This window comes from Carassius auratus, unplaced genomic scaffold (genome assembly GCF_003368295.1).
Source record: "Carassius auratus strain Wakin unplaced genomic scaffold, ASM336829v1 scaf_tig00033554, whole genome shotgun sequence".
NCBI classification, from domain to species: domain Eukaryota; kingdom Metazoa; phylum Chordata; class Actinopteri; order Cypriniformes; family Cyprinidae; genus Carassius; species Carassius auratus.
The window spans coordinates 199,849-214,324 of NW_020526089.1; the positions used below are offsets into that span (position 1 = coordinate 199,849).

At 37.9% G+C, this 14,476-nt stretch overlaps 1 protein-coding gene across 2 annotated transcripts in view; it reads left to right on the forward strand.

The window, feature by feature from the left end:
- Positions 1 to 14,476, forward strand: part of LOC113081271 (roundabout homolog 2-like) — a 163,852-nt gene that overhangs the window by 100,818 nt on the left and 48,558 nt on the right. The window contains exons 3-8 of one of the 2 annotated variants that reach the window (XM_026253345.1): positions 4,339 to 4,496; positions 5,535 to 5,655; positions 6,028 to 6,166; positions 9,797 to 9,933; positions 11,301 to 11,312; positions 13,813 to 13,937. In XM_026253345.1, coding sequence (XP_026109130.1) covers positions 4,339 to 4,496; positions 5,535 to 5,655; positions 6,028 to 6,166; positions 9,797 to 9,933; positions 11,301 to 11,312; positions 13,813 to 13,937 — 692 coding nt within the window. Of the gene's footprint in view, positions 1 to 4,338; positions 4,497 to 5,534; positions 5,656 to 6,027; positions 6,167 to 9,796; positions 9,934 to 11,300; positions 11,313 to 13,684; positions 13,938 to 14,476 lie in introns of those variants that run through there. The other variant, XM_026253344.1, reaches the window with a different exon arrangement.

Genomic DNA, 14,476 nt, shown 5'->3' on the forward strand with positions numbered 1-14,476 from the left:
GCTACTGCATGGCATCAGAAGACTTTTTAGTTTATTTTATTTTTATTACTGATGGATGGATGGATGCATTGATGGATGCATGGATGAAGGATGGATTGATGGAAACATGGATGGATAAGTGCATGGATGAACAGATAGACTGATGGACGATGACAGACAGATGGATGAATGGAAGATTGATGGATACGGATGGACGAATGGACGGGTGGATGGATGAATGGATGGATGGATGGATGGATGGATGGATGGATAGATAGATAGATAGATAGATAGATAGATAGATAGATAGATTGATTTTTTGGAAGAAAATCCAAAAGTCATGTCTTTAGTTTTTAAGATTGCTTAATTATCAAGTCACAGTAAAAATTAGCCACCTAATGTCTGTATATTATGCAAATGAACGCTGTTTTCTGTCACAATTAAGTGATTAGAAAGCATCATTCTCTCTTTTTTTATCCTGTTCTCTCGTCATTCCTCTCTCCTTCTCCCCATCTTCCTCATTTTGTCTTTGCTTTTCAGCAATATCACAGTAATGAAGCTATTACTTGAAGTGCATTTTAATGAGTTTTTAGCTAACATTTTAATGAGCTATACATTACCATAAAACTCGGGATTAGGCTAAATTGAATTTGGGAAGTGCACGTAGAGGACAGAGCAACAAGCAGAGAGGTTCATTAAGAGTTAATTAAATTGTTTGTGATGAGCTTGTGTTCCGGAGCCAAGGGTCCAGTCGGAGGCGTTAGCATGGGGCGGAAGTCATTAGCGGCTTGGCTAGCGGCAGTCTTGTTAGGCTAACGGTGGAAGTGCTGCTTTAGAAACTGAGAGGTGTTCGGTTGCCAGTCCATACATCTTCGTTTGACCTTCTTTTTTTGTCAAATTAAGCTGATTATACTGTAATTGCTTCATTGTAGCCCTAATTTTTTAGCTGTTTTGCGCACTGAAGCTTACTAAGTTACTTTTACTTTCTGTATATGTTATGAGTGACATTGACATTTCACAAATAATACTGCAGCTTTCAAGCTTCAAAAGGTGCACAAAAGACTATAGAAGTGGTTCTTATTTTCCTAAAGAAAGAAAGTCAAACAGGTTTGCAGTGACAGTAGGGTTGCGTAAACAATGACTGAACCATCATATTTAGGTGAACTAACCCTTTAAGAACACAAAACCTGACACAGAGACTCCCTTTTCATCCCTGCTCACATAAAAAACATGTTTGTGCATGAATGGACAGTTAAAATGTGCTGTGACAGAGATTCTCAGTAGATTCGTACTAGAGAGAATAACGTGTGAGTGGCTGTGGGATAGAGGCAGCAGTGTTTGTGCAGCTGTTAATGCTAGAATGCTAGTATTTATAGCATTTAGGGAGGAGGGGGTGAAGATGATGATGTTGATGAAGACGAGAAGTGTGTGTGTGTGTGTGTGTGTGTGTGTCTGGACACCTTTATTTACTATTTTTGGGTGTGTAGATGGGGTTTTCAGGGGTCACTGGGGCTTGAGCTCATAACAATACTGATATACCCTGCAAACAAATAGAAAAACTTTCTTCCCCACAATGGACTGGGACATATCGCATTACTCTCGTCTGTAACTCACACACACACACACACACACACACACACACACACACATGAACAGAGCCAGGGGCAGCACAGAGGGAAAAGAAGTGCTATTTCTCTAAAAGTGACATATTTACACTCTTTCATGCGAGAGCCACATCAGACACAGCATCAACTGTAGTGAACACTTTAGAGAGGCACTCAAATGAAACGCTATCACTGCTTATAGCATGCTGGGAAGACCCTCGTTCTGTCCACAATCATTTTCTGCACCTCTTTCTCTCTCTCTCTCTCTCTCTCTCTCTCTCTCGCGATCAGTGTTGTTATAAAGTGCAGTAGGAGTGTGATATTGCTCAAGGCCAGTTCAGTGCTGTAATCCCACTGCGTTCTGACCTTCGCTGGCTCTGATGAAGATACAAGCTACCAGCACTGCAGTGCATGATGGGTAAAAACTAACTGATTTATATGCCCACATTACCATATTATCCATTCCGTAGGTTTGGAATTATATTTTATTCAATTTAATTATTTACAACTTAAAATTTAGTTATAAATTATAAGATTGTTATAAATGATTAGTAAATTATATAATGAGGTAAACTGTAAAAAAAAAAAAAAACTTTAAGATTATAGATTTCTAAGATTATATATTATTTAGATTTATTTTAAAGAGTTCATTTATAAAATAATATATAATTAAAAGTAAGATGGATGGATGAATGAATGATATATATATATATATATATATATATATATATATATATATATATATATATATATATATATATATATATCTTTAATAATCTTTTTTTTTGTCCACAGCATATGAACAATAAATGTTTCAGTTATAAAGTAGCACTACTTCACATAGTTGTATTACATATTTTTAGACTGTAGTACAATCTTAGATCACGCTTACAATCTTGTTACATGGACATTCTGTTTTTAAGATGTTTAAGGTGCCAAACATAGCAGGAAAAAAAAAAAAACTAATAATAATAAACTGAAGAATATCAGGCCCTTTAATTGCCTTTGGCACTGACTATATCAGACAACTCCAAACACACTTACAGTAAGTACAAAGTAGCATCTGTCCTTTTTTTAATGATCCTCTTGGCTTCCTTCCATTGCATCATCTCCTGTTACACTTTTCCACCGCAAACCCTCAACTTTGCACAAAAAGATTTGAAATCTAGCCAAAAAAAACTGCAAGGTTGCCAGTGTAGCCCAAAACACCCTCTCCACCTCTACCAGCCGTCCTCCAGGAGGAAGAGAAGGAGGGTGGCGGAGGAGTATTCGGCAGATAAGTCTCTCCTTTAGCCTCCAGCCTGACAGACAGATGCTGCTCTCGCTAGGATGCGGAGGAGGGAGACGAACAATACATAAATATTAATCAGATGGAAGATCGAGAGGCTCATCGCACCCAGAGAGAAAGAGAGAGAGATGTAAGAGAGCTGAAAGTCGAGGCTTTTGTAAGGATGAAAATGTAATTATGCGTATTGAATGTCTGTGTGTGGCCTAAGGCCAGAAAAAGTCAGGAAGTTAAGAAATGTAAAATTTCACACATACACAGCACTTTGTCTTATTTTACAGCATTACTGAACAAATCACTAATTTTAATTGTTAAACTTCAGCATATAAGTTGCCCTTGAGGGATGTAGAGATGTGCTATTGCTTTTTTTTAAGTGATTGAAAAAAGCCACAGACTTGTGAGCTAACGTATATCTGAGAGATCAGAAGAATATCATAGAGACTTGTTAGTGTGCCCTTTTGAGCAACAACCTAGCAACCATTTAGAATGCCCTAGCAACTGCAATGCAAAATTTTAGCAACTGCTCTAAACATTTTAGCAGCTCCATGACATATGACATATATCTAAGAGTTAAAGTTTGAACAACTTTAAGCATGATTTATCCAATCGGATTTTTAAATCAGAGTGCTCTCTTTCATAATTATTATTAAATGAGTCATTATCTGATTCATAAATCTTAACTAAGACAAGTCGAGAGCATTTTTCTCTATTATTGCATGATCATTTGACAGATTTATCATTTGGTCCCTCACAGGACAGCGCTAGAGTATAATTACCCAACTTATTAATAAAGCATTGTTGATGAATGTGAAGATGTCTGCAGATGTGTTTATTAATTTATTGCATTTATTCATTGCTGATAATTGGGTGACCTCATGTATGTTTTTGCTGTCACGTTAATTGCTACATTAGTCATGGCCAGAGGCATAGGTTGTGATGAAAGAGTGTGCATGGGTGATTAGTTGGCACAGATTTACCAGCCCACCCACCGACTGTGTGTGTGTGTGTGTGTGTGTGTGTGTGTGTTCGCATACGTTCATCTGCTGCATGCATATGAGTGACACAGAGCTGGAGGGCACAATATCTCTGCCTTCTCTTTGTTTGTTCTTCTGTCTTGATAGGGAACCCCATTAAGTTAAATTAAGGTTCCCTTGTAGTCACCCCATCAAATAAAACTCATACATCCCCTTCTGAAGGATGCCTTCACACACAGAATGATTTCCTGCGTCTGTCATTCCCGTGACCTCAAAATACTTAACAGAACTTTCAGACAGGTGTCTCTCTGCACCCCTGTTGAATGGGAGCTAACAGTTGAACACTGCTGGAGTGTGTTAGCATTTTAGAGGACTTAATGAAATGACATCTGTTTCAGCAACAAAAGAACATTTATTTGTGCCTCCGGGAATGTAAGCATGACTAAATTTGCAAATGGTTAAAGAACGAGCTAATCTCTCTCTCTCTCTCTCTCAGTGTTACGTGATGATTTCAGACAGAACCCTACAGATGTGGTGGTGGCTGCTGGAGAGCCGGCCATCTTGGAGTGCGTTCCTCCTCGTGGACACCCGGAGCCTACCATCTACTGGAAGAAAGACAAAGTACGAATCGATGAGAAGGATGACAGGATCAAGGTGAGAACAGGAGAGACAGAAACTATTCATTCATTCATTCCAATTTGATGAGAAGGATAACAGGGCAAAGGTGAGAATGAGAGTCAGGGACTATTCATATTTATGGTTGCAAAGGGGTGAAAATTCTCCCAAAAGCTTTCGAAAATTTTCCCAAATGTTTCTGAAAAATCATGGAAAGTGTCAAAGAATTCTGGAATGTTTCTAGAGTTTACCATAAATGTTCTGCCTCTTTGCAACCCTATTCATATTCAGTTTGAATGGATTTTTATATATATATATATATATATATATATATATATATATATATATATATATATATATATATATAAAAACATATTTATTGATATTTCATAAATTATAATTTTCCTATTATAGTAATTTTGTTTTGTTACCCAAACCCTGTGTGTGTGCGTGTGTGTATATATAAGAAAACATAACTTTGCTTTGTTTTTGTTGTTTGTTTGGTTTTCTTTGCTTTGCTTTGTACTCTAAAACCCTAATATATATATATATATATATATATATATATATATATATATATATATATATATATATATATATATATATATAATTTGATTTTATTTTTTAACCATTTTTTTAAACAAAGTCATCTTCACTTGCTAAAAAGTTTTGAAAGACCAAAAAAAAAACAATAACAACAACTTTCAAAACCAAACCTTTTTTTTTGTTGTTGTTGTTTTTTTTTAAGGCAAAATCATTCTGTGACTTGGCAAAAAGTGGCTGGTCATGGTTTCAATATACTACAAAGATGTATTGTTTTAGGATTAATGTTTCTAAACTAACTGACATTTTTTGCAACAAAGAAAGCTTTATTTTAAGGGTGTGGAATGGTGGTTAATGATCCGGCCTTGAGTCAAGAAAATTACAGTTTCAAAACCATCAAAAGCTGATTAATAAACCACATCTATTTTGCCCTTGAGCAAGGCACCTGACTTCAGGTAACATCACAGAGAGTGTTGCAGTAGATTATCACATGAGCTTTTGCAGAGACTGTAGCGTTCCTGTCTTCCCCTTCAGATCCGTGGAGGGAAGCTGATGATCTCCAACACGAGGAAGAGCGATGCTGGCATGTACATCTGTGTGGGCACCAATATGGTCGGTGAGAGAGACAGTGAGACAGCCCAGGTCACTGTGTTTGGTACGTGCCAACTCTTGTCTGACATTTCCAATTTACACAAAAAAAGCCTTAAAATATATATTAAAAAAATTTCAGTCATGCTCTAAAAATGTAAATCATCTCATAGTTGATGCTTTTGTAAACAAACAAGTTTGAACGATTCCAATTCTTCCAGCATGAGAGAATGTGTCATGTTTAATTCCTCTGTTATGCTTGTGTCTCCACGTCAGTCATAAAACATGCTGGAGCACAAAAGCATATGGTACTCTTACACAATACCACAAATCTCTGTGAGCGCTTCTGTTTCGGGAGCTCTGACTCGATGCTGAGTCACAGCGAGTGAATGACATCTCTGTGTCCCTTATGGCCTTTTCTCCTCTGCGTGTCTTTCAGAGAGACCTACTTTCCTACGCCGGCCCATTAACCAGGTGGTTCTGGAGGAGGAGGCGGTGGAGTTTCGCTGTCAGGTGCAGGGAGACCCGCAACCTACTGTTCGCTGGAAAAAAGATGAAATTGACATCCCCCGTGGGAGGTGAGACAGGGCCACGCTGGCAGAGATGTCTGTCAATCGAAAGCATTATTTCAGTCTGTGATGTAGGTGTTGAGCTCCATGCTGAGGCACATTTTCAGAAACACAGCAGATAATATAAACCAGAGCTGTGTCATGGGCCTCAGTGGTTGCTGTTCTTCTTGCTCCATGCTGAGGCCCTGAGGTAAAGACAGCTGAGGCTCCAGGTGGACCTGTGCAGGTGAGGCGATGAAACCTCAGGCCTCTTCATTCAAGCTGTGACACTGAGATAAAGAGAGAGAGAGAGAGAGAGAGAGGAAGAGAATGCTTTTGACCAAGATCATGCTTCAGGCCATATAAAGAAAGATTTAGTCACAGACCAGATACATCGTGTCCAAATCAATAAATCTGGGATTGAATTCATAAAAAACACATGAAAAGATGGGAAATGATCATAGGGCTGAGAAATGATGCCAATTTTCCTATTACTTTTTTTTACTTTGTTAATATTTTACTCAGCTTTTCACTCTTACAAAAAAAGTCCTGTGGCATTTTGTTTGTTTGCTTGTTTGTTTATCTGAATTATTATTATTATACACTACTTAATAAATAAATATATTTTATTTAGCAAGGATGCATTAAATTGATCAAAATTAACAGTAAAGACATTTATAATCTGTTAAAATATTTATATTTAAATCCTGTTTTTCCTTGTTTTTTCTTTCTGTTCATCAAACAATCCTGAAAAAAATATAAAACTCTCTTGATTTCCAGAAAAATATTAAGCAACACAACTGTTTTCAAAATATATCCAGAGCACCAAATAAGCACATAAGAATGAGTTTTGTATTTATTTACTTATTATTTAAATTATTTAGTCACATTTATATGGATTTTCAAAATGTAAAGTTTTAAGATCTAAAACAATGTCACTTGCTAAAAAGTGTTATCCTTCTATTGAGCAGCAAATCTGCATATTAGATTGTAATAATATTTCATGGCCTATTTTAATATTTTAATAATAATAAATAATGTCAGAAAATGTACTGTAATATGGGCTCTAGAACTAATGTGGTTGAATTTTTATCCATTTATTATCCATTTTGTATATAATTTTGTAAAAACATAACATAATATAATATAATATAATATAATATAATATAATATTAAAAATGGATTCAAACTATTAATGAAAGCTATATTATTTCAGTGATACTAAAGTAACGCTGGTTTATTGTTAGTCCATTGTCGCCATTCGTCATAGTTATACTCTGTCCTATAGTGTGCAATTGCTAAACGTAATAAATTCATAAAGATTAAGATATAATTACTTTACCATGTTCCTTTCATCAGATCACGAATGTCCTCCTGTGCTTTTCGGTGAAGACTTCTCATGGTTTATTAGTTTTGTTAGAAACAATTAGATTAATCTGCATTATTCAGCTGTCAGCTAAAACACACAGAGTAATTAATTCAGCCAGTGCTACAATCAGTGTATCTGTCAGGTAATAATTCAACAAGCTTCTTCTCTTTTCTTTCCAAGAAGCATATTGAGAAATTAATTAGGTTTTTCGAAAGAAACAATGACAGTCTAATAATTAAATAACTCGCAGCCCTACACAGCCCAGACTAAACACGTGTCTCCTCGTCTTATTTTATTTCCTGTCTCTGAAGCGGCAGATTATTTTAATTTTGACATTCTCAGCCGTCGCCCGTCGTGCAGAGTCACTTGTATTCTCCTCATCGTTCTGATTATGTAGATGTCTGACTTTAAAGAGCTTGCGTATGTGGTCGATAACGGCGTGGAAACCAGCTGACCTTCAGGTTACACAATCCCACAGACACCCACCTTCACAAAACACAACCTTTTAGTCACATTTAACAGGTGAATAGGTTTGATTGGAGCACCGAATCTTATTGTTGTCAATGTGGAACTCTCTTACAGAAGATAACAAACTTCTGCTGCTGTCAGGATGCCTGTGCTGTTCGTACAGAGCTGAGATATGAAGTTCTTAGCTTGCCAAAGTAACACCGGGCCACTTGGTGCAGACTTTCACAGCAACTCTGAGCTCCAAGTACAAATTAACAAGGAAAAGACACTCAAAAGCTGTGTCTGCTAATGTTTACACCCCAAATCTGTCGCGTAATATGTGTGTGTGTGTCCTGTTTCATGTGTAACTGCATTCCTCTCCTAATAGAGACCAGTCCCAGCTCAGAGAGGAAGCACATACAGAGCACTACTGTTTCAGTGTCTCGCTTTACCAGGCTTGTTTCATGCAATATTTAGTCTTAGTGGTTGAAAATCTGATTTGCATCTGTTTATGTTGTTTCTTTAATCTCCGTTTCCCTCTCTTTCTGCGTCCAGTCGTATCAGATTTTGCCTCAGGATACATTGGAATTTTTAGCTTCTGTGAAGAGCCATTCTCTTTCTGTTTACACTCAAACAGTATCAGCTTTATTCTCCTCTTAGTGAACCTGGAATTTGTGATATTACATATATGATCAACACATGTAATATGTCACACAGTAGTATGGTGAAGTTCCTCTTTTTTTTTTTTTTAAATGAAGCAGCATACATTCTGTGGTTTGACTGTATATCGTCTTCATTCACAACAGTCTGTAGAAGAATAATTCTGGTCTTCTCGGTCCTCATGTGAGGGATAAGTCTGTCTCCTGTGCCACATGGCCTGCTCTCTGAGTCCTGCTTCCTGTGGAAAGGTGGATCTGAAGTGACAGACAGCAAACAGAGTGTTGTCTAGCTGTCATGGCACAACACCCTCACACTTGCTCATGGACACACATACACTCTCCGGAAATCCCAATTATAGCAAAATACTACAAAGAAGGCCAACCTGCAAGGCCTGTCAACTTCTCAACCGCACTTTCACCTCACACACAAACACACGGCTCAGCACCTATGGCTGTCAGGTTCCAGGACATAGTGTTCCTGAAGTACATAGAAGCTGCTAGAGAGGTGCAGATCAATACGGCTGGAAATCTCAAATACCTTTCTGTACAGTCTGACCTGGAATCGGCCTGTTTTTATAATTAGCTCCCAAATACGCCCACTTCTCTCACACACACACACACACACACATCGAATGGCTCATATATATTGGAAGCATCTGTGGTTCCAGTTGAAAGCCTCCTCCTTCTCTGTAGAGTGTGTGTCATTGTTGAATAATTTATCTTTCTCTGTCGGTAATAAAAACAAATGCAGTTTCTATACAGTGTTCTTTCACTGAGTATACCAGATTTTTATGTATTATTATGTATTATCAAATTTAATGATAATTTTAATGTATGTTATGTATTATACACCACAAAATGTAAGGTTTGTAAGATTTTTTTTTTTATGTTTTAAAAAAAATATCTTATGCTTACTGAGGTTACATTTTTTAATTTATTATAATTTTTTTTTTTTAAAGAAAAGAAGCAGGACAAAAACATCAAAGTTCAAAAGTGCTGCATTTATTTGAAACATAGCACTTTTGATCAATTCAATGCATCCTTGCTGAACAAAAGTATTTTAGATCTATTTTATACCTAATAAATCAAGTCTTACTGACCCCAGTAGTGTATACTGTATTTACTGTACATATGTTTATCACATACTCAGAAGTTGTACTCATTTTCTGTTCATATGTTTTTCAGGTATGATATTAAATATGATAAAGATGACTATGTGCTGAGGATAAAGAAGGCAGCAGCGAGCGATGAAGGAACCTTCACCTGTGTAGCTGAGAACAGAGTTGGCAAAACGGAGGCGTCTGCCACCCTCACGGTCAGAGGTGCGTTGAGTGTCCAAGTCTACCACAAAAGATAAATGACACTGCTCACAGCTTTCCAGCCTCACAGGGTGTTTGGTTACCTTCAAAAATGTGCATTTCATCAGAATGTTTCAAAAGCAACTCATGCAATCAGCTTAGTCGAATGCTTTTGATTGCATCATTGATTACTAATTACTGTTTTGGATTACTTGATTATAATTATTGATTGCTGGATTCCTAAATTGTACCCTTTGTTTAAGGTCTTATAGAGATTAAATACATTTAAAAGGGGATATATTAGAGAGAGAAAAAGATAAAAACAGATTGGAATTTTTTTTTCAGTACAATGGGCATTTGACTTTATCATAAGGTTTCTCTTTACTGGAAATCAATAGCAGTGTAATGTATTTTTGGTGTAGTCTCAGTCTAAAAGAGTGACTCCTGACGGGTCTCAATTGAACTCCTGAAGTGTAATTTGGAAGGGGGGTGGGTCGATCTTGCCCTAGGTACCAATCCTTTTTTATTATTTACAATTTTCAATTTTCAGTTTCATTTTGAAACTATGATTTACATGTGGACCGAGTTCAGCCATGAAGGGATTTGTGGGAATGCAGAATGGAGGGTTTTTAGACAAGCACACTTTCTAGAAAGAGAGAGAGTGAGAGAGAGACCGAGGAGGGAAGGAAGGAGAGGACAGCACTCTGAGCGTGATTGCTCCCTCTTAATGTCAATATATCCTCAGCCTCTTCGACAGCTCCACTACTGCATTAAATATGAACTGCTTTTTTGTCAGCTAGTTTCTCTTGGCCATTACGTCTATTTTGCCCATATTCTTTAGTGCTGGTTCAGCTTCTTTACAGGGAGCTGTGTATATACTGTAGACCTCATTGTTACAGGTGAAGCAGATTTCATAATTTGAATTGTATCCCGGACGAGCCCCCGACTTCATATGGAAAGAGATACTGTACCTGTCATGTAAGGAGGAGAGACATAAGCGCCGATTTTGATTTTCTTAACTGTCTACATGCTCATTCAATAAAAATGAACATAATTTTTTTTTTCTGCCACCAGGAGGTGCTAGTCCAGATTTTTGTGATATTTATTTGAACATTCCAAACAACATTGAAGCTGAAAAGTAACATTGAATAAAATACATTTTATTTTCTCTCTCCTCATTGCATCTCTGGTCTCCACCAACAAACACTGTGCTGAAAACAAAAATTTAAAAAATTAAAAATATAAAAAGAACACACATTGCCATTGTTCATTCTGAATTTGGTTTCTTTTGTTCTTAATTCTTTTCACTTTCTTCTGTGTTCGTCCTTTCTGTTTGTGCTTGTCTTTTGTCATTGTTTGTTGTCTTCACTCCACCATTGTTGTGTCTTCAGCTCGCCCTGTTGGTAAGTACCCATCCCAGTCACTGCTTCATACTGCATGTGTGCCTTCTGTGCTCCTTCCTCCTCTCCTGCTCCACACACGCACACATACAGTGTGCTGGTTTAACTCTTCAACTAACTCTTTAGAGGTTTAGTACTTCCAGTTGTCGCTTCACTACTTCCCCTTCCCATCCTTGATGAACCTAATAGCAAACTAACAAAGTAGAATTTTATCCCGTACTAACCTGTGGCTGTACTAACTACCTTTATTATAGGATTATAGGTTGTAATAGTACTGCTAAAAAAGCTTATGAGTGTGTAAATTGCTTAAAACTTGTGGCTTCTGCTTAATGAATATAATTCAGCAGTCTTCCTAACACACACAGCCATCTGGGTGTACATTTGGCTGAGTTGAAATACTTTAAAACAACGTGTTCTAGCATTCTGCGAAGGTGTTCGATTACTCATGTCAGTTTCTGTTTATTTTTCTGTCTGTGTGTGCATTTCGGAGAGAGAGCGTGCATGCTTTTTTCCCTGTTGTTCTCGTGTGTGTTTATTTACAGCTCTCAGAAGTGTGTTTAGTCGTGAACTCTCTCCAGTACGAAGCAGATGTGCTCCGTCATGAATTAAATATGGGAGCCAAACAGTTATTCTGCTCTAACAGGGCATCATTCTCCCAGCAGACACTTCCCAATGAAAAGAGGCCAGCACACATGCATTAAAGAATGTACCAAGGATGCACACTTTATTTATGACTAGCTTTGTTCTACTCAGATAGACTTGGGATGTGTGTGTTTTCGTGTGTGTGTGTGTTTCCTCCCCTCCTGGCCAAAAAGGTCTTTAACTCTCAACTGCACAATGAAGTTTAGTGTCCAAGTCATTAAACAATCACTTTGAATGAGTGGCATGGGTAAATGCCCATCTTTTATACCCGCTCGGTCCGGTGTAAAAAAAAAAAAAAAAGCTCTGGAGTAGAATTAAATGGGGCCAATCTGTGATTTAAAGCCTTTGTGTTATGCCCAAACTCACAGAAGTGCCCGCGCCACCGTTCGCCCAGATTGGGAAGCCTGTAAATCTGCCACCATCTGTAACTTGCCTGAATGTGTCAGCCTTAGGCAAGTACAGCCTCAAAAAAAGGGATCAGCCACATAAATCACAAACACTTGCAGACTTCTCTTGTCCACAGTTGCCAGCTGCACAGACAGTAGAAAAGCTCATCTAGGCATCAAAATGGAGGGGGAGAGCGGTTTTTTTCACAGTCAGAACTTTTCTTTTGTAGATGGGCGTACCGTGAATAATGGTTCCCCTGCTAAACTAACTCAACTGTTTGGAGTCCTGCATCTAGATTTGTTGTTGCGGCTACAAGTATAAAATGAACACAGCGTCAGAATGTTCAAATTGCCTGGCAGTTATTGTTTTTGGTCTGAATTTTTGACTTGTTGTGAACCTCATGACTGAAACATATCCGTTTTTAACATTAGTACATTCTGTGTTATTTTTGCTTGGTTAAAAAGGGTTGCTGGCAGAAGCAAATTTTTTTTTTTTTTTTTTTTAGGTCAGCTAAAAAATTTATTTCCTCCATATAAAGACCTTTTCTCCATCCTTGGAACTCCCTAACTGTATATGAGTAGTACAGTCTGCAATAGCATTTTATCTTCTCACAAGCTCCAGCTGCCATTCCCTGCCTTTGAAGACTCTGACAAACCTTTTTTAGATGTTTGGTTCCCCTACCTTCTCATTAAGGAGAAAGTAGCATTTAGGGGTAAGCTCGGATCCCTGTTTCTGAATTCTGATGCCAATTTAAGGTCAGATTAGACAGGGAATGCGGGGAAGATGTTACTTTTAATTAGTTTATTTGAATGTGCTCTGCAGGAATGTTTTCTGAGTTTCTGTGCCGGGTGAGTTGAGAAAAATACTTTGCTAAGTGTGACACATAAGTCTGTAAAAAATAGTTTTGTTATGTGACAACTTGACCCAAGTTGGCAGTTTGAATAGAGAATGATGTCCAACAGCAATTCATTGTTTTCCAAGATTGTCCAGCTTGTGATCTCTTCAGTCTTCGATACAGGAATAGAAACTGTTTTGTGTACCTAGAGTAAACAGAGTCGAGCATTTAAACCCACTTACAAAAGAACTATCCACTCAAGTTCATAGTGTGGCGTCCACACTTAGCTTCTCCTCTCTCCGTGTGTCCTGACCGCAATGACCCACCCCTCCCTCTGGTGTTGTGCCTGAAAGCTGCCGTCATTCATTCAGAAGCGGCCCCACCTGGATGAATGGCTTCCTGTGGTTCCTGTCGCTGTCCGTCCTTGCTGTTTGTGGTCAAAGCAAACAGATAATCCAAGAGGCCGAATGGTTTTGGAAACGGGCTGATGCATGGAAGCTCTGTCTCAGTAACCTCGGCAGTCAATGCCTGTGGATGCCTGACGTTCCCACTGACTGCCAGAGACCAGCGTGTATGTGTCAGTGTGTGTTTGTGTCTAAGGGTATGGTGTAATGATTATGTCTTTGGTTCTTGACTTAGCCGCACCGCAGTTCGTGATCAGGCCGCGGGATCAGATTGTGGCGCAGGGACGGACCGCCAGTTTCCCCTGTGAGACCAAAGGTAACCCACAGCCAGCGGTCTTCTGGCAGAAAGAAGGAAGTCAGGTAAGAGACTGAACAACTTTCTTTTTTTAACCTACTTTTATTTTTGCCAAAGCATTAGGCTAGTGCTTAGCATACATGCTACAGGTGTATTGACAAATACCTTAGACTTATATTGAAGAAGGAAAACAAGTTATATCTAGGGATGGGTCACCTAGCATCCACCCAAAAGACATTACTAATAGCAAAACTGGCAACCAGAGCATGCTAGCATTTTAGCAGTGAGATTTAGCATGGCGAGCTAGTTAAAAATTTCCTATAAAAGTAATACAATTTGGAAATACTGGAGGATTTGATTCTTAATCCCAATATTAAATGCAATATAAAATGTTCTATTACATTTTCTGTCCTACCATTCCTCTCTTAAGTAAGATATGAAGGTATTTTTAAAAAGGCAAAATTAAAGCAGTTATTGAGTCATTAGCGTTGAGAGAAGCCTCCCAGTCACACTTGATGATAATGGACCCAACATCTATCATGTGTGAGAGGCTAATTAAAAAAAGAGCGAAAGAAAGAAAAAAAACATCATTTGGAGCATAATT